We start from the raw sequence: 24806 nt of genomic DNA, 5'->3' as shown, positions 1-24806 counted from the left end.
ATGTAATTCGAGCAGCGAGTCATGTGCAATTTCCTTCTTTCTGTCTTTCTCTTGAGAGATGTTATCACTTGGCGGAGATGATCTTAGGGCAGATTCTAAATAACCATATAGCAGTGAGCCAGTCAGACTCCTTCGCGGCCAATTGGAGTTCATGACAAGATGGTGTTAGCTGTAAATATTTGTGTTGCTCAAGGAGATAAAGGGCTAGTTTACTTTTAGGATTTCCTCTGAATCATTGTATTCCCCACCCACCCATTGCTCAAACATGTGTCAGTGTTGGGTGTGTGTGTGTATCGGGGGGGAGGGGGAGAAAGAAAAGAGGGGGTAGTCTTAGGAAGGTAAAAACAAAAAAAGTGCTGATAGATTGAGGGCACAAAAGACGGAGGACCAAATGTGTCGCGAGGGCTCTTCAACCTTCATGCGGCCAAACATTAACTTGGGAGGTCTCTCTCCCTCCCCCTCTCTCTCTCTCTCTCTCTCTCTCTCTCTCTCTCTCCCCGCTCTCTCTCTCTCTCTCTCTCTCTCTCTCTCTCTCTCTCTCTCTCTCTCTCTCTCTCTCTCTCTCTCTCTCTCTCTCTCTCTCTCTCCCCGCTCTCTCTCTCTCTCTCTCTCTCTCTCTCTCTCTCTCTCTCTCTCTCTCTCTCTCTCTCTCTCTCTCTCTCTCTCACACTCTCTCTCTCTCTCTCTCTCTCTCCCCGCTCTCTCTCTCTCTCTCTCTCTCTCTCTCTGTCTCACTCTCTCTCTCTCTCTCTCTCTCTCTCTCTCTCTCTCTCTCTCTCTCTCTCTCTCTCTCTCTCTCTCTCTCTCTCTCTTTCTCTCTCTCTCTCTCTCCCTCCCTCTCTCTGCTTGTTCTCGCATCAGTGGAAACCCTGAGCGCGCCCCACTCCCCGAAAAAGACAATTATTCAAATTGTATTATGTTAGAATATATGAGCCATTTCAAAATATTAATTCAGCATTATTTAAGGTGTCCATTAGGGGCTAACGGGAAGAGCCAGCAGTGCGGGGCCGACTCCACGCGGCTGAGTCCACACCTCTATTACTCGTGATGTATGAATGCATGAGAGTGACCTATTTTTCATTACCAAGACATCGTCCCTAGGGGCCGTTGTTAAAGGAGAATCTGTAAATGATGCCACTGGAACAACTGAGGCTGGGCGGGAGCCGAGGGGAGAGAGGAGAGGAAACGGAGAGAGGGAAATAAATGAAGAGGAACTTGAAGGGAAGAAGGGCACCGAAACCGAACAGCACCGCCAGGGTTTGGATAGCGGGGGGATTGAGAGACTGTGAGGACCGTACCCGGATACCCATGTTCTGCTGCGTCTCCTGGGCCCGTGCTCGCTGCTGCCGATCTCCTCCCTGTCCATTTAATTGGAATACAAAGCAGAGAATGGTCGATGGCAGAGAGTGGCGCAGGAGGAGGAGGAGGAGGAGAGGGGTGCGGACGCTGTCTGTCTCAGGCGACTCTCAGCCTTCGCTGCTCGCTGGGAATCGACTGGGAAGCCGGCAAGCGAGACCGACACACTGTCCCTGGTAAAATGAACTGTCACCTTGCATTTCTCAACCTCCTGGCACCATCGAATGGGCTGCTTTGAACCATGTGACGTGACACTGATTGAGTTCTGGATTTCCCCTCCCTCCTCCCCCCTCCCTCCTGGCTGCCAGAGGCGTTGGTTTGATCCCCAGTGTATGGCCCCTTTATGCAGAATACTAGGACACACAGGCATCCAGGTAAATGGGATCAATGCCAACATCTTCACTAAAGACCCAATCCTAGGTTCGATAGACCAAATCTGTACTTCTATTCACCAAATGCATAGTTACCGTTATATCCACCAAACTGTTATGCTCTATAGACCAAATCCTTACTCATTTTGTTCATCATATTTTCTGGAAACTGAATCTTCACTTACGGGCTATACAATACATCTTTACTTATCTTATGGACACCAAATCTTCATACATGTTCTATACACCAAATCTTTACACATGTTCTGAACACAAAATCTTTACATATATCCTATACACCAAATCTTTACACATGTTCTGAACACAAAATCTTTACATATATCCTGTACACCAAATCTTTACACATGTTTTATACACTAAATCTTTACACATGTCCTATACACCAGATCTTTACGCATGTTTTATACAACAAATCTTTACACATGTCCTATACACCTTACAGATGTCCTATACACCAAATCTTTACACATGTTTTATGCACTAAATCTTTACACATGTTTTATTCACTAAATCTTTTCACATGTTTTCTACAACAAATCTTTACGCATGTCTATACACCAAATCTTTACACGTCCTATAAACCAAATCTGCGCGCTCCTGTCCCCTCTCTCCTCCCCCTCCTCCCCCTCACAGCTCCATTGTGCTGCTGGGCTCCACCGCCACTCAGCCGGTCAGGTTTGTCTTGTGCCATGTAGCCCTGGCGCGCTGACAGGCACACGGAGCGGGAGAACTATTTAGATCCTGGAGGCAATCCCAGTCAGCATTAAGACGTTAACCCTGGCCAAGTCGCTTGTCTCTCTGGGTTAGCGTGCTGATGGGGAGGGGGGGGGGGGGGGGGGGGATGGAGGGGGGGCAGAGGGAGGGTCCGGAGAGCGGGAGAGGCGGGCTGGTGTGTCAGGTCGGCGGAGGCTTCCATGCTCCGCCACAGCCTGACTCAGATGGTGGATGGAGGGAGCAGGTTGGAGGTGGGGGGGAGGGTAGAGGTGGGGGAGGTTGTTGTCTCGAGAATCCCAGTTCAGTCCTGGTCCTGGGTAACAAAGGAACAAGGAGCACGCATGGTGCCATCCATCTGTCCTACCTACCTTTCTGTCTGTCTGTCTGTCTGTCTGTCTGTCTGTCTGTCTGTCTGTCTGTCTGCCTGCTTATCTTACCTTTCTTTCCCTTTCCTTTCTATTTCCCCTATCCATCTAACAGTCTAACTATATGTCTGTCTGTCTGTCTGGCTATCAATCTTTCTATGTGACATCTATCCATCTATCCATTTATCAAGCTAAATCTTTGTCTTTGTCTTTTCTGTACGGATGTATTCATATTTTCCTATTTCCGTCGATCCTTCGTTCTGAGCGCATGTCGTTCCGTCTATCTATCTGTCTGTCTGTCTGTCTTAACTCTTTTGATCCGATGTGCTCCGTGGTGATCCTCACAGACAGCCCCCGCCCCACCCCCTGCAGCCTGTGAATATCGTGGCCGACGTTCCCTTTGAAGCCCGGGCCCCCCGCGGAGCGACATGCGACAGAAGACCTGGTGTAGGGCCGAGGAAGTGAGCCTCGCAATAGACTTTAAAAGCGGAGCGAGCAGCATGGGGTGCAAACAGCACTGTTATGACCTCAAACTCAGTGTTACAGCGGAGCTTCAGGGAGGGGTTTGGGGGGGGGTGGAGATGTGGTAGATATCCAAGGAGGAGGAAATAGCAGCATGCTGTATCTATCCTTGTATAACAACCACACTTGTGCAATCAGGCGTGTGTATGTGTGTGTGTAGACAAAATGTGTACGTGTGTGTGTGAGTGTGTGTGTGTGTGTGTGTGTGTGTGTGTGTGTGTGTGTGTGTGTGTGTGTGTGGGTGTGAGCATGCTACGGCGCAGCAGTCGATCATTTCCGCGCCTGTACTCTCCGACTTCGCTTGTTTGTCACCTTGCTCATGGCTCCAAGTCCATTCACTTTTTTCTACCCCCCCCCCCCCCCCCCCCCCCCCCCCAAAAAAAAAATATCCAACCCTCTCCTCTCCTTGCCCTACATTCTCAAGAAGGGGAAACAGGGGGAATAGAGAGGGGGGGGATGATGGGATCATGCTGCCCCCCCCCCCCCCCCCCCCCTGGCAGAACATCTGTCTCGTGGGGTTGTCTTCAGCAGCGACTCCTGACACCACCAGATGGACGGCCTGCTGGGAGCACTGAGCTATCGCCCACCAGACGACGGCAGGGATCACACTTCTGGAACCCGCTCCCACACTCCTGGCCCGCGTCATCTGTCTTTATGTTGTTGTTGGGCCCGTTGTTGTTGTTAACGTGCGGGTTGTCAGTTCCGTCGCCTCTTTAAGTGTTAACCTTTCAGCGGCTTTGGCCTTGTGACATGTGTGATCTGAAAGCTGATCGGAGGCCCAAGCTTTTGACTTGTGTGTGAGAGACACTGTGTGTGTGTGTGAGTGCGTGTGTGTGTGTGTGTGTGTGTGTGTGTGTGTGTGTGTGTGTGTGTGTGTGTGTGTGTGTGTGTGTGTGTGTGTGTGTGTGTGTGTGTGTACAAGTGCATTTGTGTGTGTGTCTGTGTGTATGATACATGCTAACAAAGCCTCCTCCCCCCTTTCCTACTTTAACGTAATGGGCAGTATGGTGTTTCACTGGCGAGGGCTATTTGTCGGAAATGGATGCATTTTTAATATGGTCATAGTAGAGCTGCAAACTCATGCAGATGTGATTGGAAAGAGTCCACATACTTTTTTCTCAATTGAAAGCATGACACTATTGAAAGCAATATGTCATAGTCCCTCAAATAACCAAACAGGTGTATAATAACATAGAGAGTGTGTCAGGGCTAGGCGTTTTCTTCTCAAGAGTCTTCCAGCGTTGCTTGACAGAGTCGGGAGTCATTTGGGGCTGAACTCTGGGTGAACCTCCGCCTTAGGGAAAGGTATATAACAACAGGCTAGTGCTGCTGGGGCAGAAACTATGTGTACAAGACCAGCACCCCAGAGTGCAAATATTGAGTTTGTTCCCCCTGGTTCACCCACCAGATGAGATCCTTAGTGGTCCACTCAAGCTTGCGTTTGGTCAGGGCCTTGGAGCAAACACTATGGTGTCAAGCGGCCAGCTTAGTTTACTCTGCATTTGACAAATAATATATACGCACATTCTTTACATTGTATCACATCACAATAAAAGGCAGGTTGAGGAATAAGAATGTGAGGGAAAGGTGAACTGTACGTTGGTATGAGTTGTACCCCAGTGGAGTACGGGGTAACAGGTCACGTGTGACAGTGGGCTCCCTGGAGCTGTTTTCCTGTTTGGAGCCCCTGGAGGTGTTCGGGGGTGAGAGGTCATTGGGAGCCCCCCCAGATGCCTCCTGTCAGGTTACCAAAGAGAGGACTGGTGACAGCATTATTACACACTAATGAAGATGTAAATGTGTGTTTATGCATGTAAATGTCTGTTATTTATCATATTGACATTGTTGATACGTCTTAAAAATAAATAAATATTGAAACCATAACCTCAGACCAAATCACCACATTAAAGACATTTTTATTTGAGAAAAAATCACGTCTTACATATTTTCTAACAAACAAAAGGCAATAATTATAGAAATCATTTGAAAAACACATACATTATAATGGTAGAGTCTTTATTAGGCTATGCCTAATCATCACAATTCTTGTAAAATACCCTGTTAATAAATAGTGCAAAGAAATACACTGACAACACGTCAGTGCTACAACATAAAACACAACACGAATGCTACAAATGCATCAAGAACAGGAAGTAAAGTGGCATCCAATTCAGAAAGAAATGCATACATTAAATCACAAACTAATTACCCTGTATTATCCACAAGTCCACAAGTATTTTTTACACGTATCAGTGATCACCACTCGGGAGGTATAGCGTGAATATGTTACTAATTGAAGAATCGATCGTAAGTCGCCGTCATAGTTCACAGTCTTTCCGCTTGACTCGGGGAGAAGTCTCGAGTTGGGCCGGTGAAGCTTTGGGAGGGGAGCCGCTCTCCGCAGGTGCTTGGCTGTGGAGCAGGAGGACACTTCCTGCTTTCTCGCGCTTCTTCTGCTTCATCCTTCGGTTCTGGAACCAGATCTTCACCTGAGTCTCGTTGAGCTCCAGGCTGGCGGCGACCTCCACGCGCCGTGCCCGGGTCAGGTACTTGTTGAAGTGGAACTCCTTCTCCAGCTCCGTGAGCTGCTTGGTGGAGAAGTTGGTGCGGATGACGTTCTGCATCTGGCCGGGGACCCCGTAGTCACTCAGGATAGCTGCGGACGAATGGATGCATACATGAATGGATGACGGGAGAAACTTATGGGGGGAGGGGGAATATGTTGTTGACGATGGGACATGAGAGGATGACGGAGTGAAATAAAGTACATTTTGATTAGTTGATTAGTTGCTTTGACCGCTGGAAACTTAGGCTCAAACATCACGTAGGCCATTGACTTTATTTTGAGACATCTTCGTTTAAACCTCACAGCTAAATCATTGAACCAACCTGTTTTAGGGGGATTCCGCTTCACCTTCATCCAGTCGAAGGTTTTAGACGTTTGCTCGCCGTGGTCTGGGTCTCTCTCCTTGGTTTGGGACGGTAGCCTCGAGTAAACACTCTCAATAGGTTCGTGAGGCCTCTGATCCCCGCTGCTGAAGTGCAGATACTGGCCAGCTGGCCCGCAGCCGTCCCCGTAGGGCGCCATGTTAGATCCGGGGGATGCAGTCAGAAACATTCGCTCCTGCTCGTGGCCGAGGCCATACTGGTGGTGCCCGTAGTCCATGGGCGGCCCGACCTGCGCCCCGTACACCGTGGCGGTCCCTGGGGACGGAAACTGGAGGTCCATGTTGCCATGGTGGTGGTGGAGAGGGTGGCCGGGGTTCTGGTGGGTTGGACAAGCTGCGCTGCTGGCACCCACCAGCCGGCCTTCGCCTCCGTAGCCATCACTTGTTGCGCATTGACCCGGGGACAGCGACGACATATATCCATGGTTCAGGTTGTGGTATCCGGCCTTGGTGTTGAAAATGTTGGTTCCTCGGTTGCAGACGGGGTATTCTAAGTACGAGTTCATTGTAGGGCCCTGTTGTTATCAGCGGCGAGAGTTTATGGGGGACCAGGCAGTCATTAATTGTCGCTGCCCGGCGCTAACCTCTAGGTAGTATGTCAAAGCTGTAAAACGGCCCTCCACCCTCATATCACCTTCTTGACAGACCACGTGAGCAGCTGACCGCCAATGGCAGAGGAGCTACGACGCTCTGTCAGGTCTACAGGGTCGTCCATCACGCGCCCTAGCATTTACATGACAAACGCTTCAATCAGAGGCCTCCCTCCATCTGATAAGAATATAAACATCAAACACATTTTTCAGGCTAGAGGGTTTCATTTGTAGAAGGAAACACAACTAATATAAATATCAGCAAGGAGGTGAACAAAGTCTAATGAGGGGTAGGCATAGGCCTAAGTAATTTAATTAAAGTTTCCAGTTATACAGAAGGGTAAAGGCTATGGCCTACTGAAGACATTTAAGATCTATATCTACTTTTTCTTAAAGGCTATAATTATTATTTGAACCAAAATATGAAGCCTCTTTTTTATACCGACAGTGTGTTTCCTGCGGCTCAGACCTCGTATAAAAACAAACCCGTAGCCTACAGGCAATTGTATCTATCTAAAGATGTATCGAAAATACGGAAGCCCTACTAGATGGTTACTATTTTCTGCAGTCTAATTCTGAAGCCTTTTCAACACATTGGCCAACACGGAGGCCTAATTGAAATACTCTTCTCGCTGCTCAATTAATTCAGTGATCCATCATTTGCTGTTGTGTGAGATTGACATGCCCTGCTACCCAATATGCCCATACAAGAACAAAGAAACATTCAAGAGCATGGCGTGTTGGGGTCCAGGAGAGAAGTCTAAATTACGTTTATATGACCTAGTAAACATCGACGAACAGCATTAACGAGTTCACCGGCTACATAGGCCTATGCCAAATAGTATGGCGTTTCCATCTCAGTATGCCCGGACTGCTGCTCATCCGCACGCGTTATTGGAGCTATAATTGAATAGGTATAGCCTATAAAGTACTGTGAAATCCTTGGTTAAACACATTATTTAAAGCAATTAAGGTGCACACTTTAGCAAATTCCCTATAAACGAGCGATTGTTTTAAATAGGCCTAGTTCTAATAAAAAAAATAATGACACCAAATTAGAGGCATTGAACAATAAAATCCATAAATACATATGGTAATAAATCATATTAAATTGCTTGCTATAGCTGCACATGGGCAAATAAAAACTCGACCTCTGGAAATGTTTTCCACCAGGTCCCTCCAACTCGTTACACTTGAGCAGGACAATTCCCTGAATTAGGCCGACAACGGCTACCCATTCAACATTAGTCTAGGCTATCAATGTTGTCCCCTTTTTCAAGACGTTGAATGAGGATTTTATCACAATTAATTAGCCTCGTGGAATGATTTAAAAAGCAAAGCTGGGTCAAGGTAACGACTAGGCCTAATTATTCCACATCTATCCCACTACAGATGGGACAGTTTGGGAGCCTGCAGGATTCTCTGCTGCGAATTGTGACTCTCTGAGAAAAACGACGCGTTCGGGTCATTTACTCCTTGATCTGGGATTGATGTTTTTGGCGTGTTGCACATTGCACCATAGTGTAAATCAAACTTGGAGTCGTTGGTGAAATTATTCTGCAGACCTAGAGAATTACAGTCCGCAATCGAATATCCATGCTGCACTAATAACTGTGTTTTGGACAAGTTTGGGATCTCGGTGGACAAAGTGTGCGCTTGGTTTCGCTGCTGCTGTTGTTGTGTCTTCAGTGGGGGGGATGCGGTCTCGTATTCACTGCCCAGATGGACATAGCCTAAAGTGGACAGAGTGGAAGGGCTGCCCGGGGACGGAGGGCCTTCAATGCCTCGGAATTTGTCATCCCTTTTTTGCTTCATCCTCCTGTTTTGAAACCATATCTTGATTTGTCTCTCTTGGAGATGCAGCAAACCGGCCATCTCCAGGCGCCGCGCGCGGCACAGGTAACGGCTGAAGTGGAACTCCTTCTCCAGCTCCACTAGCTGCGCGCTCGTGTACGCGGTACGCGCCCTCTTGGAAGCAGCGGTCGAGTTTAGACGTTTGTCGTCCTCAGAGCTGTCTGTGAGGGTAAATACATGCAAACAGGAGCATGATTTAAGGTTATTAATTGGATGGCCTGATTAGACCAGACCGTTTGAACATGCGGGAAATAAAATACAGCGCATTTTCTTTACAATAGAATGCGTATACTATTCAATGCTATTAATAACGAATAGGCCTACTACTGCTTGTAATAATTGCTGAGTTTCATTTGACCACAATATATCCAAATACCTGCGTTTATTTTATTGAGATTCGGGGCTGATGGCCTGGACTCTTTCATCCAGGGGAAGATCTTTTTGGAGATAGTGTTCTGCTGATTTGCTCTTCGATGAAGCAGATGTGATTTGTTGCCACATGATCTCAGACTGTTGGCCCGAGCGTGCACCAGCGTCTGGTACCTGGGTCCCGGTGGAGGCTGTGGACTTCCACGGACACGATCCCCAGCCTCCTGGAACCGGCACAGGTTGAGCTGGACGCTGTTGTTGTAGGCAGCGTTCTGCATTTCCATGAGACGTGTACCAGGGCAGTGACCCCCCGACTGAACATGGGTTTCCAAAGACCACTTCGTCGCTGGCCTGGGAGAATATATAGAAAAAAAGACCAAAACAGGGAGGAGACCCCATGATCCATCTTATCAACTCAATAGTATGTTGACATGAATAGCAAGCATCGCCTTCAGTCACATGAGCTCAGTGAGTTTGGTGTTAAAGCCCTCCGATTCCACGCCTCCTTAATGCATTCTGTTCAAGGGGGATCGTTTTTTGGCTAAATGTACAAACATTTTTTATTAAATCAGACACTTTTTCCTGATACCCATCCGTAAACGAGTGAATATAGTAGGCTCTATTTAATATATATTATGCGTACAACACAATAACATGAAACTAAAGGCCTATTAACGCCTACAAACACCCAACAAATGATTGATATTTGCGGCAGAAAAACATAAATTAAATATAGCACCATAAATATTGAAATGTACACATATAGGCTATAGCCCACCAGTGCGATACCAATGCACTGGTATGGAATATTCATTTCCATCTTTTATTCCAGAATGATACGAAATTCAAATGAGCAATTCGATTCATTTCCATTCCGGTTTCCAAAGTACACGAGAGAGATAGAGAGGGAGAGAAAGCGAGAGAGAGGGAGAGAGTGAGAGAGGGTAAGAGAGAGGCGAAAACGAATGCAAAATGAATACGGAGGCATGCAGCTTTATGAACTCTGGGTGAACCGCGCGCCGGAGTCAGGCTCGTAAATCATAAAGACACATAGCCCGTTCCCCAGCACAATACCACGCATTTCCAATCGAGCCATGCTTACCTTGGAAGGGTGTAGGCCCGCTGCAGCGCGTGACATTAATTTTGCACAAAAAAAAAATCACATCTGAAACAATCGCCTATGACTCCTTGCACGAGAAAACGGACCAGATAATAGTAATAGTAATTCCGGTCCCTTTTTGCATCGGCTCTTCGGATGTGTCGCGGCAGCTCCAACATGCAGTGGTCGGAGCACAGAATGGACCCCTCTCTTCGCCGTGCAGCCGCCCGCCCAGACACCCCTCACACAGCTGGGGGAAACCCTTTCTGCTGATTATGCAGACTTGCTCTCATTGCAATTATGATGTGAGGGAGCTATTGTTTTAAATGAACGTTTTCATGTTCTTTGATATGGATTGAAGCGGAATTACGGACATATAGGCTAGAATATAGGCCCTAATCGAGACAGAAATGCGTGCATCTGACGTTGTTGGCAAGCACTGTCATGTTTCGTTATGAGATTTTATCACAACATAATTATAAATATACAGGTGACGTTTTTCTTGCAGAAATTGTGACAGGATTTTTCTCCTATAATGTATAGGCCTATTGCTCGGGGCTAAAGATTTTTAGACTTGGCCTACTTGAAGTAAAAATAACCCTTTCCTGAATGTTGGTCTGTTTGGAGCAACATCAATAGCCTGAAATAGCTTGCCTGAACGATGAATTGATATGAAGCATCCAATATTCAATATCACCGTGAATTCCAACATGGCCGCAGTCTTGGACCAATACAAAGCTTACCATTATATTACATCAAGCTACCAGGTCCACACCACCTCGATCGGGGGCTAGCCTCTCTAGGCCTGTGTTAAATCAAATGCGACTTTGGATTGTGTGGAATATAAACTAACTGGTTTGTTTTTCGTTGCAGCACTTTTAAAATCGGTTGGCCTAATCCATATTAGCCCTACTTTGAATCAGCAATCGAGGCAAATTGAGATCTGGGTCCATTGTGGTGGTTATAATTAGGCTAGCTTTATGTGATCAGAATGTCGCCTGATTGCTGCAGTGGATCGATACGGGCCTTTGATCGCTCATGTTCATCTTTCAATTGGGGCTACTCAATTCCATTGATTAGTTGGTATAAGTAATATTTAACTAAATTCACACGAGGAGACCCAAAGACAAGTAGCTTTGATCTTTGAGCCATGCTAAAGAAATTTAGATTTGCTGATCGATCTGTCTTGCAAAGGACAAATAACTATGCTACCCATATATTGTAGAGTAGAAACTGATATACATTGTGTCGACCGGGGTGAGGCCCATAGCCCTCTCACTTTTTTTTACTCTCTAAAAAAAAAAAAAACTGTTTTGAAATAGACAGAATAGGCCTGGCTTGGTTTGGTTTATAGAAAAAAGCCAACAACAAAATTACGTTTTCGTGGCAAAGTGGCGTCTTGCTTTCCTGGAAGATTGAGGGATGCACTGCATCCACCTGATCAATAGAAGGGCTGCTCTCCAGTTGCCATGCGCAGCCAGCCACTGCTCCTCTGTGGTCGTCACCGTAGCGTCACTCCGTCCAGCCCGGGCAGTCTGGGGGTTGGGGCTGTGGAGGAGGCCCACGGTGGACAATTGAATTAATTAATTGGAGCCCCTCGTTAAATCACATACGACGGGAGAAATCGCGTCGTCCATATAGATGTGCAAAGTCTGTTGGCTCTTACATATTATTGAAAAGCTAACAAAAGGAAAAAAACGATGTTAGGCCAAGATGTGTATTGAAAGAAGAAACAACATACTTATTTCCTCTTACACTACCAGATAACCATATCCTATGTTTTAAAGTAGTATGGCATCAGACACATAGACAAATATTTTGTTCAAATTTGTGATAAAGCAATAGGCCTACATATGGTTTTACATATATTATTCATATCCACACGTAGACCACACTGAAAAAATAAGCTTCTTCAATCAAAGTCCTCGCAGTCGACCATAAAGCCATAAGGCTGATCAACAAAAGGTTACGAAGGGCGTGACAACTGACACCATGAACAATGCATAGTTGGCCATTACCGAAACTTATCCTGCAGGGCACTGTCACAGCACGTCGTGTGAACTCGTACCTCCACAAATTGTACACAATGTAGACCTATTTTTATGAAGGCATATTCTCTTCTGCAGCAGTTATCGTAAAAGAGCGTATGATTTTAATTTAAAAACAGACAACAATAAAGGTATTTTGAGTAGGCTATGTTTTGGTTATTGTCTGCTGATACATGCCGTTTTTATTCACCCGCTCGGTCAATTCTCCACGACACAAAGCCTTCTCTGCAGTCTTCAATTGGGTTTTCCTGGCGAAGTGTCATCAACTACATAGTCCCCAAGAAGCGAATTTGTGACTGCGTTTATAACACAAATTCGGATCTACAGGGTATATATAGATGACAGATGATCCGTATTGTTCAGCAATTCTGTGTATTCTCTAACACACACACAAAAAAAGGAAATATCATTTGGGTGTATCATCATGCCACTCATGTTGAAGGCCTCCACCGGAATCCCACACTTTCCAAGACAATTTATTTTCGTTTGTAATATTATGGGTTCTTACTCAGTGGGACTGTTGGCCAATAGTTAACGTCAACAAAGGTATAGGCCTAAATGCCACTACACAACACTAAAAGTGTTCGAATGTTTTGGTACGAGTTTATTACCCAGCTGTATTGGATTTAACCTTTTTCAGTATAAATGTAAATTAAATATATAGGCGTAAGGCCTTACCGAAAGAGCATCCTGAGGATTTAATTGTGTGGGAAGTCGTTGGTAGGATTATATTACGCCCACTTCTTTGAGCAAATATATTTACAGTCTTCGAACAGGCACGATTCCTCTATGTTCTGCAATAACCTACGAGCCCCAAGTGAGCCCAGACGTGGAGAAAACCATCCATCAAACTCAGGCTCGGTCTGAGGCGCGCTCTGGTGGCGTCGAGGCGCGTTACAGCGGTCAGTGTGTGTCAGGTCCTCGCGCCTGGCTGCGGTGGGCTGCGGGTTTCTTCTTAAAGTAATTATCAATGTAATACGCTACGATGGAGCATCAATTGTTTATCATTTTAATATTTTAAATTAAAATAATTGGGGGATAACTGGGCAAAAATACGTGTGTCTTTGAGCAAACTAGTACAACATGAATCCTTTCATTTATTTAAACTAACAGGAAATATTTACATGATTACCATCCAAATTTACATTCCGGATGAAAAAAAGTCTTTGAATATATTAAAATGCGTTGCATACGTTTTTTATTTTCATTCATTGGCACCCGCTTCCCTTGGACTTCAACAAATCGTAAATTATCCCTGTATGTTTTCACATCATGTTCTTGGAGATGACAGTGCAGTGTCTGACATTAGGGAGAGGGGGAGAGAGGGAGGGAGAGAGAGAGAGAGAGAGAGAGAGAGAGAGAGAGAGAGAGAGAGAGAGAGAGAGAGAGAGAGAGAGAGAGAGAGGGCATTGGAGCGCGGCCTGCTGGGTGACGCACCAGCAGTGGTAGTCTATCGTCTCCTGACCTCGCGATGATCCCTTCCCTATGAATAATTCATGAGATCCGGGTACTGATTACCCCTATCAATATGCAATACTCATTACGCTGGTTAAATTGCCACTTAATAGTTATGAACATGTGAAATATTTGGACCCCATAGCACACTACAAGATTTACTTTCAGAGGCAACTATTTTGTAAATAACAGGAAAGGCATGAAGGGGAGGCTGCTATTTGGTTGTTGTTGTTGTTGTTGTTTTTGTTTTGTATTTTAAAATTCAGCAATGATATCAAATAGGCCCATATAAATGGGCTCCATATTGTTCATATTGTTCACAAAGAATTTAGCCAATAGCCCATAGGCCTAGACCCTATTTTAATTAACTAAAGCCTGAGTTCAACCCGAAAGTGTCCCAGAGTTCACCTTTGTCCCCTCACTGACACCTCAGATCGGTGGAGATCCCAATGGAGCCGATAGAGTTTGTTCTAGTGAAGGAAGACGAAGAAACGGGTGTACTTTTTAAAAGCCAACGTTGGCCGTCTTCACCTCTGCTTGAGGTTGTGAAGTATCTTATTTATAACAATTATAACAGGAAATAGACACGAGCGATTAACAGCACAGCCATGATGCCCTCAACACAACAACAACTTTTAAACCAAAAAAATATTTAAAGGCCTATTATAGCCTTTTCAACTTTATTACATTTAGTGAAACTATTATTAACCCAAACATATTTAGAGCTATAAAAAGAGATCAGCCCAACAGGCATCTAATATAAAAACGACATTGCTACATATTATTTTCTTTACGGAAATATGCAGTCAAATCAAACTGAGCCGTGCTTTTTTTAGTTGAAGTTACTCGTAGTTGTCCTGAGTGGACACCACTTCCCCAGTCCAGCCTTTCGAATCCCATCGATGCAGTTAAACCGTCACTTTCATTCAAGGTTGTGAATTATATTGTCTACTCCCCAAAACCATAAAACCAACTTTATGGACCTCACGTGACTTTTCCGAGTCTGTAAGTAATATAGGCCTTTACAATCTTTGGTAACGAGTATTTTTTTACCAAGTTCATGTGTTCCTCTGCAGGCCCCGGCCAACCAGTAAAGCTAGCAACTGTTGGATTTTACCAGCAGAGTAAAGACGCGTTGCGTGCAAATTAGAGGAGGTAAGTTAAAATGTAAAATATTTTCCTTGTGTATTCTCTTTGACGCTCACAATCCGTTTGTCTTTTATGTTGTGGCCTGACAGTGGCTTAGAAGTATCCCTTGATATTGAGTTCTTCATATTCTGTCTGACGGCTTAACAATTCTGGTCGGTTGTCATTGAAAATGAAAAAAAAAGAATAGCGATGCGGGCCTGCAAGCCTGAGTGAAATTACTAAAATGATTCCTGTTGGTCATATGAAAGCGGAAATAATGTGGGTCTATTTATGTTAGTCTACTGAATAATGGAGTATTCCAACACATATACAGCATTTAAGAGAAACTTTATTTCAAGCGCTATGAGTTCACTTAAATATACGAAATTGGCAAAGAAAAAAAATGTCACATCACCGCCTATCCACAGAATAACCCTTTGCACAAATACAATGCATCACATTGACAGGTTGAACGTTTACATTTCTCATAATTAGTCCTAAAACAACAGATGCACAAATGATCCTACAGCTACACATTGGCTTATTTATGAAAGGTATTGACTGGCCACAAGATAATCATCGATATTGCAATAAAACTTAGACTAAAGCGCTTTGAATAGCCCCATTATACACCAGGGTTAGAAACGAAGAGCAGCATTTGAAATGTTTCAACTGTACACTGAATTCACCCGAGAAGTGACACAACACAGAGACTCAGTCGGCATGGCAATCCTCCAGAACGCAAAGAGCATGGACAACAAGACCCCTCGGCAATATTTACATCTCTCAATATATTCAAATAAAGACAACTAGAGCTAGTACAACAACAGTAAACTAAAATGGTATGTCAACACCACGGAATACTTTATGTCAATTACAATTGCATGCTGAAAGGTGCTGCGCTTTTTTCCTTTTAATAGCTTTTACAGTACTCATGGACATTTTTCCTTTTTTTTTCTCTTCTTCCCCACTAAACGCCCAAATATTATTCCCGAGTTTATTGTAGGGGGGAAAACTCAGTTGTGGAAAGCGCTCCCTCCCGTCACGAGGCTCATGCTTTTCAGCTTATTGTCCTTCTTCCATTTCATCCTGCGGTTCTGGAACCAGATTTTGATCTGTCGTTCCGAGAGACACAGTGTGTGAGCTATCTCTATCCTCCGCCGCCTGGTCAGGTACCTATTGAAGTGGAACTCTTTCTCCAGCTCCAGCGTCTGGTAGCGGGTGTACGCGGTTCGGGCCCTTTTCCCATCGGGTCCGGTCATATCTACATTTAATAAGAGAAGCCACACACAATTAGCAACGACCCAGGCTTCACAACAACACAGCAATGTTATTATTAACGTCATGGCACCGTGGTTCTTCAACAGGATAGAATGTGAGTCCAGGGCGACCTGGAATGTGCTTATAAGGCAACAAAGCGTTTTGAGTGTAATTCCTGCAGCCTATTGCCGTGCACCTCCGACCAAAAAAACACTGCAAGCGCAAATACTAAATGGGTCTAGAGGGGAAAATGCCCTTAACACATTTTTGCACATATTCACAATTATTTTTACAAAGCAATTATACCCTCTAATATTTTTCGAGTTCGATTGACCTAGGACCCATTATTGCACTTCCAGATCACGAATGTTGCCTTTCTTCTGCTCTTTATAGCTTACAGATGTGAAGCGATGCAACACTTGCAAAGATTTACGACATTTAACCCAATTGACTGCGTGACCCCCCTTTTTCCCAACACAATAGTAAAAGTATATGTACCGTGGCTTATGTGCAGCTTCCTCATCCAGGGGAATATTTGTGGCGTTTGACAATCGTTTGAGGCCGGGTTCGAGGAGGTGGCGCTGGGCTCCTGGTGCTGCTGCTGGGCTCTCGGCGCTGTGCTGCTGGAAGTGCTGGTGTGCGCGCCCTCCTCGCTCTCCGAGGGGACGCCGCTGTCCTCGATCTCTGCGAAATGAGTGTTGATACTGTTGCTTTTGTTGAGGTTGTTGCCCGCCGAGGAGTTGGTCGCGTTCCGGTCAGACGGAGGCGAGGGGCTTTTTAGTTCCAAAGGCTCGCGGTTGGCCGCCGCGCACGCCACCGGTTCGGGGGAGGAAAGGGAGCAGTGGGGCTGTCTGTACCGTGCGTCCTGTCCACCGAATCCGCGGGTATCCTCTCCCACCGCCCCGAAGTGGTTGCTCGTGTTGGTGCGATTGACGGTTAGGTCCATGCCATTGTAGTTGTAGCCGAAAGACCCAGAGTGCATGGTGCCAGGGTCTCTGAACGAACCGTTCACAGCGCCGTTAGTCCCATAATTTAGTAACTGATAGTCGGAGCCATTTGGATAGCGCCCTGAGAACGAGTTTACAAAGTAAGAGCTCATTTGCTTGGTTTTTAAAGCCCCGATTTGTAGATCTTTGTCGCTATAATCCTGTGCTTGCACGATTTATGATGCAATCATGAATTATAGCAATGAAGCCCTACTGTACTTTGCCAGGTATGCGGCCAAATATGGGAGAGCGTTCAGGAATCACGTGCCTTTGTTGACCAGTCGTAAATTCTCACTGATGACTTCAAGAGGTAATTCATGCTCTATGGTTACAAATGATGACGAAATGATGGTCGTTAGACTCTAGTCAATGGTGCCTCCCCATCGCGCCCTGAGAGCCTCATAGGTAGAGAGCGCCATCTCCTGGCCGAGCGGGGACGCGTCACGGGAGGACGGCGTCAGGCCCGCGAGGTCGTTTATCATTTATATAACCTACCGAGAGACGCACACGCACAAAGGGACGACGTGCGTCAATCTGACGTTAAGAAATACAACTCTTGGACATACGAGCATGTATAGGCCAATTGGAGACCAATCGAGGATTATGTTTTGATGTTTAGATAAAAAAATAAATGAATCTTGCTCATTAAGGCCTATAGGCCAAGTTCTATTCCATTTTCTCTTTTTTTATTATTTGAAACGTAGGCCTTTAACTATTTTCGTAGGAGATCTTAGTTTCATATTGTAATAGCTGGTCTTAGTATGAGGTCTTAATGAACCGTGAGGTGCAGTATGGAGGAGTCTTGTCTCAATGACGCCAAAGATGTCCAATATTATTTTCTTTTTTTAACACAAAAGCCTTTATTTCTATGTACAAATATCTAACAAAATATTGCACACAATATCCGGATGCTCATGTAACACAGGTGGAAAATCAATAAATAGCATGTAGGTTTGATGTACAAAACGTTATGGCTAGCAGGACAACAACCGTAGAACATCTAACAGCACAAGGCTAGGGACAGCACAGGCCAGAGACCCGCTTTAAGGGACGCTGGAAGCAACTTAAAGGATCTATTGAGATCACAACATTTTCAAACCCTAAACACTGAAAAATCTATTTACATTTGGCCATGTTGCATAGTCTCCTAAGCACACGATTAAGCACAAACACAAACAAAGGAGGACAGTCTAACACAGAGATCACCGTGCAAAAGGTTCAAATATGGTCTAATATTCTACACGTTGATTTTTTTTGCAAACATATTCGCCATGATACACGACACTGAGGCCTATATCTACAAAGAAATGATACATCGTCTTCACATTAATTGTATTTATTCGTAGGCCGTGTGTAAGCCAATCGGGGGGGGGGGGGGGGATGTGCACATCCCGGGGCCAGCGCTTCAGCCCTTCCTCAGCTGGGCTTGTTTTTCTCCGTCTCTTCCTCCTCCTCCTCCTCACTGGGCTTGGCGGGATTGAGCAGTTTGTTCTCCTTCTTCCACTTCATGCGGCGGTTCTGGAACCAGATCTTGATCTGGCGCTCCGTGAGGCACAGCGCGTGCGAGATCTCGATGCGCCGCCGCCGCGTGAGGTAGCGGTTGAAGTGGAACTCCTTCTCCAGCTCCAGGGTCTGGTAGCGCGTGTAGGTCTGCCGGCCCCTTCGGCCCGTGCTGCCAAACGTACCTGCGGGAGGTGAAGCATCACGTCAATGAAAGATGTGGTACAGGCATCGATAAAATACAAAGAAAGTAGTTCTGAATGTGACCGGATTGACCAAAAATGAATAAGACCAAAACAGAAAAAATATAAATTCTAAATTTAGATGAGTGAGGAGAGAGCCCCAAAGGCTGTCTCCTTTATTCAAATTTAGAATTTATATATTTCTGATTTGGTCTTATTCTGATTTTTTTTTTTTTATTGGGCATTTGCTTTATAGGTTTAACTTCAAATCAAAATACAACAACAACATTTTAGACTATGTGTTACTTTGTTAGAGGATGGTATTTCACTTCGGCTCGTAAAGGCCACGGTTGTGTTGGTGGTGCTGATGAGGCAGGCTACGCACTTCAGGGCACGAAGAAGATATTCGTGGCGTGATGGAAGAGACTGTTGCCTTCAACACAAACCCCCTGGATGTTAACTACCATCAATGTAGAGTTATACCCTGTGTGCCACATACAGTCGGCCATGCTCCTATAGTGGCATCAATGAACGGCTAAGGATGCTCACCATCACAGTACAGTCATCCTATACATCCGAGATCCTAGGTTACATAAACAAATAAAGGAGAGAACTTACCGGCGGAACATGCGTTCATCCTTTGCATCCAGGGATAAATCAGGGAAGACTTGTCGTCCAGGCTGCTGCTCATGCTGACACTCTGCTCCGGGCACTCTGTCTTGCGGTGGTGGTCCTGAGTTACAAACAGCGGCTGGTCTTCCCGATTGGCGAAGGCGCACGAGCCCTCACTGTCCTTGTAGAAAGTACCGACGGTGTTAAAGTCGCAGGGCGCGCCGCCGTTGGCGCGGCCGTAGAGGGCGGCGGCGGCCGCGGCGCTGCTCTGTTGGTAGTAGGACGCGGCGGTAGGATACACCTTGTCCTGCATGTTGGCCGCTCCATAAGTGGCTGCATTGGAATAGTGTCTTAAAGGATCGGTGTATCCAGACGAATAGAGCGGTATCTGACCCAGGAGAGAGTCCTGTCCGCCCGATAGAGACACGGGAAAAGTTGAGTTAACAAAATAGGAACTCATTGGATGGACAACCGCGTATACTCCGGAGGAATATGATTTGTTGTCTTTTATAGTCCAAGTGGTTTTGCCATTACTTTATCGGAGATTTGGTTTTTGCTGTAGGGGGTTGCGAAGGACGACTGAATGCAGAGGGGATCTCTACCATCTGATCAACGTCTGGCCAATCACTGGCTTCTATGGTTGCAGTATTGCCCCCATGGGGGGCTCTTGTTGCGCGCCAGGGTCCCCAGTGAATCGAATGAAGCGCTCGTGCTTGTCCGTGTTTCCACACGCACGCACGCACGCAAGCGCGTACCCACGCACACACACACACACACACACACACACACACACACACACACACACACACACACACACACACACACACAAACAAACACAAATAAATTAAAATATATTATAATAAATAAAGTTTAGAGCAAATCTCATATTTGGAATCAAATAATGTTTTTTATGTTGCTACTTCGGACAAACATGTTCACTTGACACATATAATAACACACAAACGAACGCACACATAAACACACACACACACACACACACACACACACACACACACACACACACACACACACACACACACACACACACACAAACACACACACACACACAAACACACACACGCACGCACGCACGCAAACAAACACTCTCACTCTCGCGCGCAAGCACATAGATAAACTCGTGTGTTCGCAAGGAATTACCAATTAGCCTAATTATTTCCAAAATACCAGAGATATAACACATCACTAAACGTTTCGATTGTTGTCGTTTGTTCTTTTCACTGACGCGCAGGCACGCGCACATATTTGTTGGAAATCTGTCCACTAAATAAAGTCATCTGTATTCATTGGGCTAATGCTGCTCTAAAATTTCCCTATGTTTGTTTAAATAGGCCTATTCGGAGAGACGAAGGAAAATCCATGGCTTCTCTGACCGGGACAAATGCGCACTTAGCCTCCGCAGATAGATCAACAAGACTACAAGTAAATAAGGTGAACAAGGCTGCAGCACGACGAGTCTCAGAGATCAAGGTTTCCCTTCCATACTGTCTCATCATGGCATTAAGATCATTATAATAATTATAATATTGATAATAATATCATTTATTATTATTATCATAATTTGTATTATAGTTATAATTATTAATATAGCTGTTGTCTTATGTGTGGTGGATATTTTTGGATCATATTATTCAAATCAAATGGCCTAGACAATAGCAATTCATATATTATGTAGCTAATTGCACCTCCGGTTGAAGCTAACGGCGTTGTGTAGGCCTCAAAGTCTATTCACGAAGCGGTTATTTATAGTGTTATCGCTGGTGCAATGTTTTTCTGATACTATATTTTTTTTCGTGAGGGCGTCTCATGACCACACAGGCCACACTGTAGAGAAATAAGATAAGGGAAATCCCTAATATCCCTGCCGGGATTATTAAAGTATAGGCTACATTTGATCCTATCTTAAGGCCACACTGCCAACCATGGTCGCACTTGTCTTAACAGCTTCCCAAATTCAAAGACTCCATACACTACAGGCCATAAGAAGACGTTAAGGGCTGCAGACACCATTTGTGTTTGGAAAGAGCGTTTATTCCGACGCACCGCATAATTCGAGGAGGAGATTCGAGCCTCTGAGCGGGCCGGAGTCGTAGATATGACAGCTATAATCAAATGGGCCCCGAATATGCCTTTGGGAGGCATTGAACACATTCAAACTATTTATATTTATGGAAATATGCTGTAAAAAGCCCAATTTACACCCACACACACACACACACATACACCCACACACACATCCGGGGAAACCTGACAATGGACGATAGGTCCGCTGTCGGGCCTACTGGTTCAGTGCGGTGTATTTTTGCCAGGTTTCCAACATTTTGGGTAAGACAGCTCATATACATTTTGTTCTGAAGGGGTAAACGTTTACTAGATAAGACGGAGCAGCATGTTCCATAAGCCTGAGAGATATTCCGGCTTTGATGCTTGTCCGCTGCTTAAACCATCCTTGCTTGGCCTAGTTTAATTACAACTGGCGATAAACTTAACATTCACTACACGAGAACATGTTAAATCTGGACTGTTTCTACTACTATTTTTTTTATCGATTATTGTGATAATTATTTGTATTTGAGAGACGGGCCTTCATTTCGGCCTATAGGAGAACGAGGCGCTGCTGACAGCCGGACAAATGTCCTTCAGTTGCACAAATCTGACGAAACTCGTGTTACCATCATCACATTCTCGAGTTTCATTCACCCCATGATAAGACAAGTTGACTAAATACACCAGGAGCAGGCATGCTTTAACGTCCTGCGCAGTGTTGTGTTAATGGCTGGCAACGGGCTGAGAAACACGGTGCCCTTACCTTTGTTGATCATCCATCACTTGGAGAGGTGGTGCCCCTCTGGAGTATGTCTTCTGCTCTCCACCCGTCCTCTTCCACCTCCTTTTGCTGCACATCCAACATTGTTGAAATGTTTGGAGCTTTTATGTAATTTCAGGTGAATAATTCCTCCAGGATGGGGTGTTCTGGATCCCTTTTTTCCCGGACAAAGCTGGATTTAGCCACAGTAGCATCGGTCCAGGAGGAGAAAGGTGGCGCAGCGGCATCATCGCGTAAAGCGCGCAGACGCGGATGTCCGTCGGGTTGGATTTAATTTGACACCGACGAAAAATACGCATGGTCAGATGAAGAAAGCGCCAAGAAAACGTTACAACCGATAACCGAATGAGCAGTTGAAAATAGCAGCTGCAATATAACCTCATGGGAAATAAGTTCCCATTCTGGGGGCCACATGACCCGGCTCCTCCAATCCCGGAGCCCAACGCGTCGTAAAGTTGCTTTGGCAAAGTTGTAAATTTTCATAAACGGCGCCCGTTTTGTGCTTTCAGACACTCTCTGTATAGAAAACAGCCCGGGCTATTTAACCACCGCCACCTTTTGTTAGAAAAATAGGCTTTGGTGGGAATATGAGAACTAAAACTCAGCAATGGACCCCGAGACGCATTACTGAAGGATATAGGACTCATATTCCTGTTGTAAAACGTTAAGGCTGCTAAAGATATAGGGCTCTAAACACCTCATTATGGGTCATTAAGTCCTGCGTCTCCCGAGCGTTAGGACCCCTTAACTGGAACATGAGCTTCATAGCCTTAATACTGCTTCCATGTGGCCTGCATCTCAAACAAAAACAACAACAACAACCACAACCACAAGGCAGATAAATTGCAATTGGACCAACAGTTATTTGTGACGGATTATCTACCCGTTATCCAATCCATGTCAGAGGCAGTGGTTGTGGTGCAAGGCCTCATTCATTTAGTGGATCAGGGACTTCTTTAACATCGTTACACGAAACCTGTTCAGCCATTTAATGTAGGCCTACATGAAGTTGGCATTGATGGCAATGGATTTTAAATCCATATTTAAATAAGGGGTAGGCCTAATTTAATATTTAATTAAAGTATATTTTAACATGTTTAATATTAGGCTTATTTTCATGGTTAGGAGACCCCTTTCAGACTCCACTCATTGCATTTAATTTAAACTGACTGAGATTTCCGACGTTTATGGATGCAATAAAACCATAAATACCTCAGCTTTATCACACCATCACCATAGTTTCGTTTTTCCACTGGTTCAACCCACATTACAAACATGATGTTAATATCCTTTAACGTAGGGGTCGGTTTTTATCGAAAATCCCCCAAATAAAACAAAGGCCTAAATCGAAACAAACAACGAAATTATATCAGGCCTACGGGTTACATCCACGTGTCCATGTGACCCACATCATATAGGCTGCATGTTTGATGCTCTTATTATGGAACAATCTTATCCTGGTGCTGCATTAATGTGATCGTCTTAAACTCACAGATCAGTTGTTTATTGCTGTGAAGTAGGCTAATGTAATGCGTGCATTCAAGGGTGGTGCCCTGTTTGATAAATAGTAATCAAAATTATAAATTTCTCTTGAAAATACACGACATGATATTAAATACATAGCTAATTAAAAAATGCAATGTCTATTTGGTTAGCGTTACACGTTGAGGCGAACGGTTTAATACGCCCGCAAGTAAAGATTAAGGTAGGCCTACATTTAAAACTTTTTTCAATAGAGAGACGGGGAAATAACAGGTTGAAATTTCGACAAGATAGGATGTTTTAGGAATTAGTCACTGAGGAAAAATAATTGATTCCGACCAGTAGGCCTACAACTTTCCAATAGCCTACACAAGGAACAAAGAGCTAAATTAGGCAAATCTCTGGACTATTAAAACTGTTTTCATGACGATTGTCTTGTGTGGCAGAATGTGAATAAAAAAGTGTGTAAAGATAGCATCGATAGTATCTTTAAATAATCCACAGAACGACACAGACGCACTAAAAAAAAAGTTTGAGTTTAGCTTCAGCAAAATACACAATGCAAAGGCCCCTAAACCAAGATATAAAATCTGAATTTCATAAGGCATAAAATACAGTATTTTTTTTTTTGCTCAATGGGTTTTAGTGTTGAATTTATAATGTGATACTAACTGTGTGAAATAAGCCAGCTCCCCCAACTGAAGGGCCCAGCACCCTGCTTGATCCACTAACATAAGCAGGTCTCTGGGGTCAACGGACAAGAAGGTGCAGGAGATGGTCTGAGGTCACCGTGGTACATCCGCATTTAATGGGAAAACATCATGGAAGTCTGTGGGATGCAATGGTGTCTTCTACCACCTATTTAGACTCAGCATTGTGTCAAAACACAACACATAACACATAAACTCTAATCAGAAACACACACACCACACACACACACACACACACACACACACACACACACACACACACACACACACACACACACACACACACACACACACACACACACACACACACACACACACAGACACACACTCATTGTGTGTGTCACAATTCAGGATGTAATTCTTTATTGACAGACAAAAAGCATCTGTGA

At 44.8% G+C, this 24806-nt stretch overlaps 4 protein-coding genes across 5 annotated transcripts; all 4 read right to left on the bottom strand.

Moving 5' to 3' along the window:
* Window positions 1-5348: 5348 nt before the first annotated feature.
* On the bottom strand, window positions 5349-8103 carry hoxb1b (homeobox B1b). The gene is made up of 2 exons (XM_030340041.1): window positions 6239-8103; window positions 5349-6005 (listed from the first exon to the last, which is right to left on the bottom strand). Exons 1-2 carry the CDS (start codon window positions 6801-6803, stop codon window positions 5668-5670), a joined length of 903 nt encoding a protein of 300 aa, XP_030195901.1. The 5' UTR covers window positions 6804-8103; the 3' UTR covers window positions 5349-5667.
* Window positions 8104-8126: 23 nt separating this feature from the next.
* Window positions 8127-12519, bottom strand: LOC115531035 (homeobox protein Hox-B3a). Of its 2 annotated transcripts, XM_030340032.1 has the most exons (4): window positions 12448-12519; window positions 11587-11757; window positions 9118-9461; window positions 8127-8902 (listed from the first exon to the last, which is right to left on the bottom strand). In XM_030340032.1, the coding sequence occupies exons 2-4, from the start codon at window positions 11640-11642 to the stop codon at window positions 8274-8276; spliced, it is 1029 nt and encodes a 342-aa protein (XP_030195892.1). In that variant the 5' UTR covers window positions 11643-11757; window positions 12448-12519; the 3' UTR covers window positions 8127-8273. The 2 variants fall into 2 exon arrangements, with proteins under 2 accessions (XP_030195892.1, XP_030195893.1); XM_030340033.1 differs by having other exon boundaries at window positions 9118-12513.
* Window positions 12520-15171: 2652 nt separating this feature from the next.
* LOC115531041 (homeobox protein Hox-B5b) lies at window positions 15172-17427 on the bottom strand. Its single transcript, XM_030340043.1, has 2 exons — window positions 16599-17427; window positions 15172-16104 (listed from the first exon to the last, which is right to left on the bottom strand). The coding sequence occupies exons 1-2, from the start codon at window positions 17197-17199 to the stop codon at window positions 15857-15859; spliced, it is 849 nt and encodes a 282-aa protein (XP_030195903.1). The 5' UTR covers window positions 17200-17427; the 3' UTR covers window positions 15172-15856.
* A 484-nt stretch (window positions 17428-17911) lies between these two features.
* On the bottom strand, window positions 17912-20114 carry LOC115531046 (homeobox protein Hox-B6b). The gene is made up of 2 exons (XM_030340049.1): window positions 19387-20114; window positions 17912-18771 (listed from the first exon to the last, which is right to left on the bottom strand). Exons 1-2 carry the CDS (start codon window positions 19838-19840, stop codon window positions 18503-18505), a joined length of 723 nt encoding a protein of 240 aa, XP_030195909.1. The 5' UTR covers window positions 19841-20114; the 3' UTR covers window positions 17912-18502.
* Window positions 20115-24806: the final 4692 nt, after the last annotated feature.

The sequence above is a fragment of the Gadus morhua genome, chromosome 18, assembly GCF_902167405.1.
Source record: "Gadus morhua chromosome 18, gadMor3.0, whole genome shotgun sequence".
NCBI lineage: Eukaryota > Metazoa > Chordata > Actinopteri > Gadiformes > Gadidae > Gadus > Gadus morhua.
Note: the sequence above shows the minus strand (reverse complement) of the source record. Positions and strands in the feature narration are given on the sequence as shown.